General features: G+C 40.6%; 1 protein-coding gene across 1 annotated transcript in view; it reads left to right on the top strand.

Moving 5' to 3' along the window:
• The first annotated feature begins 2,430 nt into the window (after positions 1-2,430).
• LOC115588715 (polycystic kidney disease protein 1-like 2) overlaps positions 2,431-6,748 on the top strand; it is a 41,674-nt gene continuing 37,356 nt past the window's right edge. Inside the window, exons 1-3 of the mRNA XM_030429489.1 lie at positions 2,431-2,749; positions 6,032-6,190; positions 6,290-6,472. Of these exons, the coding sequence (XP_030285349.1) occupies positions 2,431-2,749; positions 6,032-6,190; positions 6,290-6,472 (661 nt within the window). The remainder of the gene's footprint in view (positions 2,750-6,031; positions 6,191-6,289; positions 6,473-6,748) is intronic.

The raw sequence follows: 6,748 nt of genomic DNA, 5'->3' as shown, positions 1-6,748 counted from the left end.
CATCGCATTGCCATTCTCTCTGTAGAGACGATTCCCGTGACAGACAAGCATATTTTGATAACAAAAATCCACCCGTTTTTGTTGACCTAAGAGGATAAAAAGCCTTTTACAAAGAAGACAGGCTTGTGTTGCCTGTGCCCGCTGCTATTCACTCCCGCCCAGCCAGATGTGAATATGTTGTTGATACAGGGCTTCAGTCATGCATATATAAGAATAATGAAAATCCATTAAGGACGGTGAGGCAGATATTATGAATACAGATACGGAGACATGGTCAACACTTCTATTTTGTCCGAGTTCAAACATAGAAAGATTCAGACGAGATAGAGACCAGTGATGTCAAGCAGTCTGCCTGGACATGAAACCGAAAAAATGAAAGAAAGGCATATGAGACCCACAGGTTGAACACATAAATATAGAGTGATTTTTTGCTCATTACAACCGATTAACATCAGAACATGAACATACATTCAGGGAATAGCAGGCTCCAGTCAAAAAGCAATTCATCAGTACGTCTTGCAACTGCTTAAACTGCTTAAACTGTAATAACGTTTCTTGTTATGATCCCTCGGATCAACAAGCGACAGCAGCAATTCAAAAGGCAGGGGATTCCAGTGGCACAGCATTTGTTACCATTTTGGTGTGTTTCCGACTCACCGTGCAATCAATGATGCATTCAAACTGGTGTAGTTTTTTGGGCACAGATTGATCTAAGCCAGTTTTTACACAGGGTGGTTTTGTAATAACTTGTTTGTCTTTTTCTTGTCAGACACGTCCCACAAGGAAAAACACTCTCCACCACATTACAGGGAGCAGATGTCCTTGTTTGGCAGAAGTACTTTGTGCAGTACTGAGGGTGCAAATTGATACTGAGTGGCGTGTGTGTGTGTGTGTGTGTGTGTGTGTGTGTGTGTGTGTGTGTGTGTGTGTGTGTGTGTGTGTGTGTGTGTGTGTGTGTGTGTGACATGATTCAGCCTCTACCACACTGGACATCAGTGATGAAGAGACATGATGAATTTTACTTTGCTTTGTGTTTGAAAATTATTTGATTCTTTCAGGTTTTGTGTGTAATTTTGAATTAAACTCACATGTGTGATAAATTATCAACATGAATAAACTGGATCCTGCAACAGAAACATGTTTTATTTCTCTGAATGGTACAGAAAAATAAAAAAAAAGGTGTCACTGGATATGAAGTTCCTTGGGAGATTTTTGGACTGTCCTACTGCACGGGCGTAAATTAAGTTTTGTTATTACAACTGCTTTTTCAGGGACAGCTTGGAAACGATGGAGAAGCTGTTAAGCAGTAGCATTCGTTTCAAGGCCACTGACCAAGTGCCTGTTTCAAAATCTCTAAGCCTGGAACCACCGGATATTTTCAAGGAGACATCAGGACATCTTCCAACAGAGCAGTGATCTTTTCTCAACCCTAACCAAGTGGCTGTTGTGCCTAAACCTTATCAAACCATTAGCACAACGCTGTCACAGCATTCTGTTGAAAAAGTGACCACAAAGTAACACAAAGGTCTTCTTTAATGTGTGTGAATGATGTTTCGCTTTGGCATTTCCATAGTCCTTTTCCAGGCTACTTTACCGCTCAATCAGGTTCACACCTTCACACACACATTCATACACTGATGACGGAGACTGCCATGCAAGGTGCCAACTAAACATCAGGAGCAATTAGGGGTTCAGTATCTTACTCAAGGAAACTTTCACATGCAGCCAGGATTCAAACCAGCAACCTTCCGATTACAAGACAACCTGCTCTACCTCCTGAGCTACAGCCGCCTTATTATCACGAATTAGTGAGTCTATTCGGTAACTGCTCAGTATTATGTTTCACTTTACTTGAAGGTTAACAAAAAGAGTAAGTAATGATTCAGGAATTATTATTTAATGAGTTAGCAATAAAATCATTAGATATTTATCATTCCTCCCTCAATCGTGTCTTTGTAATTACTCTTTAGTTGTGTATAGCTGAGGAGGATAGTTGGGTTTTAATTCTTTGTGGGTTCATCAATTTTAGAATATTCACCTCAAAAATTCAACAAGTCATTAGATTTTAAAAAAATGAAACTACTAATTCCTTTTCATTAAATGGTGTAAATTATTGGTAAACCCTAACCTCAGGCTACCTTGCCATCTGGCCGATTTCGGTCTCCCAGGTTTCCTTTGTTGCAGCTCTGACTATGAACAAAGGAAATGCATTCAGTGGTTTTTGAGAGAGTCTCTCTGTTAGGTAAACAATGTTCCACTAACCCAGAACAAGGTGTGTGAGCGAGACTCGTGTCAGATCCATTTAAAAGCAGGATGTCAGCAGGGTGCGTGTACGGGAAGATCAGGTGAACGAGTAAAAGAGTATTACCTTCTCCTCTGCACTAATAGCTCCAAGAAGTTGAAAAGATAGTTTGAAGCGAAAACAGAAGGATGTTCCAGACACACATGCTCCTGCTGATCCTGATGACTCTCAGCTCTCTTTGTTGTGCGGAAGATAAGACGGAGGTGACTGTTTCCTGTCCAGAACACCAGAAGGCCTTTGGAGCCTCCTGCTATGAGTTTGTGGGTCTCCGGCGTAGTTTCTCCGGTGCTCAGGCTTGGTGTGAGCGGCGTGGAGGACACCTTGTTTTCATCCGGGATGAAGGAACTCAATATTTCCTTCAAAGACACTCAGACCCCAAGAAGGATTTGTGGTTTGGAGCAGCATCCTCTCCCTCTACAAACCTGCAATATCCTCCAACTGTTGAAGGTAAGACGTCAGAGATGAAAATCTACTCTTATGCAGATACTCACAATTAGTTGGATGAGTACTCAGTAGCAAGTCTCTGGCAGGGATTTACATATAATCAAACTAATAGTATTTAACAATTTAGAAAGCTCCATTACCAATGAAAGCTAGTGTTTGATAGCTGTAAGAATGCCGGCCCAGTCGCCAGGATATCATTTAAGCAGTTAACGTTTCTGCAAACCACAGAGATGTCCAAGGTCGACATTTGTACAAAAAGTAGCATGTCACGTTCACATTACTGTGTATCAGGAGGTGGAGGGGACGGTGGTTGGTGTTATTATAAAACAACAAGGCTGATTACAATTCTAGTCACGCCACTGGATGTTTTTAAGGACACCTGGGGATATTTACAGATGTTTTTGTGGCGTCAAAACAGGTTATTTTTCATGGGAAGTCGGACCGTCTGAGGCGATCAAAACAGGTATTTAAACAGTTTTTTTTTTTTTTCTTAACCAAAGCAGAAACACAGTGTTATGACACGAGAGGGACAGAGAATTTAGCCTAAACAAAGTTGCAACATAAAGGAACATTCAGTTTTATCTGTTGTTTTGCAGAAATGTCCTTAGCCGACATTCAAGTTGGTGATTGGGTTGAAAAATGAATATACAACCAAGAAGATTGTCGTTAAAGCACAATGGTACTGCTTTCACTTCCATTCAGAAAATTAACTCTACATCTGAAATGGAACAAAAACCTTCGAGTCAGTCTTTAATGCAGCTTTGAGGAAATGCATTTTTGTGTTGATCCTGTCAGCCTTGGTTGACAAAATTGCCACTTTCAGCATCAACATTTTTTGTACGTATTTGTGGTCATGTAAGATAATAACTGTAATACAACTAAAGTAAACTTTACATGGCGTATAACACCAGACTACAGAGCAGCTTCTTTCCTCACACTGTCAGACCCCTCGGTTCTGCCTAAACTCTCCGACATTAAAAATAAATTTCAGTCTTATGTCTTATCCAACACAGTTAAGTCAAACTCTGACCTGGTGACAGACATTTAAATGATACAGTCTTGTTTGCCAGGGCAGGTCATATAGAGGCATCTGAAACTAATGAGGTAACTGTTAAACTGAGACTGTTTCATAGCCAGTTAAAAGTTCTTGTATGTGATTCACTTCATCAAATCCTGCACCGCTGACGAAAAGAGGTTAATAAAAGTCTGGTCCAATTTATCCTTTTGTTTAATTTTTTTTTTCCCACTCAGATATCATTCTCACTTCTCTCTGTTCAATAGCTAGTCGGCTTTTTTAACTGGTGTGAAACTTTTTCCTCTGGACTGAAGTGAGAAATGACTTTACACGGTACTTAATTTTGTAAGAAGTGATAATTGTGGATTCCAGAATTGTAAAACCTTGTTACTGTCCCTTGTGCCACATCAAAATAGGTGTTTGTGCCCGGAAGCCTCTGTGTTTTTTAGACAGTGGTTAGCATAGGCATATAACTAAGTTCATATGCAAACAAATTCCTTGTTTTCCAAGTGATGAAAAAAAATGCGTCACCCAGTGAAACGATGTCATTGATATCCATTTTTTTAAACAGTGGAGTTCTCTAGCAGAAGAATAAACCACTGCAGGGTTTAGTATGTGAATAGGATCACTGTTGATGTAATGTTTTCATGACATTAATAAGAAAAATATATAAGTCCAGCCTCCAGCCTTACCCTTGAAACCGCAACGTACTATTTAACTTAATATGTTGCAACTGAGAATATTTTGAAGAGGTATAGGTCGATAAAGTGGACCTTGACGCTGAGAGTTGTATTCATCCTCTCCTTGAAAACTGTGTGAACGTTGTTGTGAAGTACTCAGTCAAATTAACAGAAGCACCGTGAAGTTGGAAAACACATCTTTGTCAACACAGGTCAAGTCGGTGTATTTTCAAGCACTTGAGCTTCTGCTTTTGGGTCATTTTGAAAAAATTGACACGTCATTGCTTTTAGTTCTGGTCGGGTTCCTGTTCAGGCTGACTTTTGCAAACAGTCCAAGAGGAGTGAACATAAAGTCACACAGGCTGAAAGGTAACTCGCTTATTTTGACAGTTTCTGCTATGGTCGTCCAGCATCGTTAGTGCATCATCTTGAAAGATTTGGGGAATTCAAACTTCATGCAGCCCTTACATGCCTTTGATGTGTATTTATGCTCTTTGCTGTCACAGGGAGCTCACAAAGAAATGGCTCATTATCAGCCTTTTTAGTAATATCCAGACTGCAAATCCCTGCATGTTGTGAATAATGACTAAGAGGTAGGGGCCAGCACAAAACGAGGTGTCGTGATTCAGGGGCTTGTTAGTGTGGGACATTTTCAAATGGAAAATGGAAAAATACCTACCCTGACGTGCAAACACCTTACCATCAAGGGCAAAATATTTAAGGTAACTTAAAGGCAACAGATCGCTTCTTGAACAGTTCACGATCAGCAGAGTTATAAGCACTCAAAATCAAACATCTGTTATTCAAAATTCTGTCGTTTGTCCACTTGTTTTCACGCAATAAACCAAACGCACCACTTGGAAGCCGAAAAAGACTCGCCTTTTCAAGCTGTTTCGGTCCGATTGTTTGGTCGATGCCAAACCAATTCACCATAATAAATGTCAGCAACGTTCCTCTCTGCAAATGTTGAACCTTTACATTCCTTTTCGCTGCAACTTTACTTTTCTATTTGAAGTTGTGATAAAAGCTGTGCTAATGGATTGTTGATGAGGTTTGTTCATCTGATCAAAGGAGATACAGGAGAGTTGGCAAAGACGCTTCCTAACTCCCTACGGACTACTCTGTGGAAATGTGCCTGCCTAAGTCACTCAGTAATTGATGGGAGGATATGGAGTTTGGTCTATCATGGAGCCGGTCTCTTGTATGAGATACGGTGATGATTAGATGCTGAAGGAACAGAATGTTACCGCGGTGTCTGGGAGAAAGCACCCCTTACCTCCCCGGCTGCTCACAGTGGGAGACGTAAATTGACAAATTTAAGACTGTGATTACTCGATGGCATGACATTTTTTTTATATCTGTTGCCCAACTGCAATAAGAATCATAAAAAAAAGAAATATGGAAGAAATTAATTGTATTAATCGTAGTCATTATCGTATTATGACATGTACAGATTTGGACACATCCAAGGTTTTCAAAACCAGTAAGTGCCGACGTCCGCCTTCAATCGACAGCTTTTGCCACTTCTCGATGAACCCCACTTACACGTGTAAAACAACGTATGTTCAGCCGTTTTCCATTCCTGTTCAGGTCCTCTCACTTGGCTGGACGGTTCAGAAATCACCTATTCGAGCTGGGTGAGCAGCCCACAGCCAGGAGCAGCCTGTGGACACATACTGAGAGACTCAGGCTTTCAATGGGAAGCAACAAGAGACTGCAACAAAAGACTGCCTTTCATCTGCCAGTTTGGTATGTGTTCTGAATCATACTTTATAAAAAAAAAAAACACAGCCTCCTGAATCACTATATGATGCATTGCTACTTTTATTCATTTTGCATTCTTTACAGAGTCTGGGAGATCCATTGCATGTGCAGGTCGTAACACCACTCTACGTTGTGATTCTGGTCGAGTCTTAATGATAGATGGCGGCTTCTATGGTCGGAAGAACATCCATTACTGTCGATCCCCACTGCTAACATCACCCACACAGATTCAGTGTGGCTGGGTGGACGCTGCAGAAGCACTGAGAGGTAAAAACACGGTCAGATTGTTTTTGTGTGCAATACAAACATGTATTATTTCTATATTATGTAGTTGTCTATCTTGTTATGATAACTTATTATTTGAATGTTACACAATTACCCAACCCAGCGCTGTTAACTGATCTGATCTGCACAATAATCACTCGCAGCTTGAATAGGGACACAAACACTGATGGCTCATGAAAAGGTTCTGCATGTATGAATACCGCGACGAAACTCAGTCCTCTTGTGATGAAGTGATTGCCGGATATCACAATGCGCATA

The sequence above is a fragment of the Sparus aurata genome, chromosome 9 (genome assembly GCF_900880675.1).
Source record: "Sparus aurata chromosome 9, fSpaAur1.1, whole genome shotgun sequence".
NCBI classification, from domain to species: Eukaryota; Metazoa; Chordata; class Actinopteri; order Spariformes; family Sparidae; genus Sparus; species Sparus aurata.
This window is presented reverse-complemented; position numbering and strand designations above follow the sequence as displayed.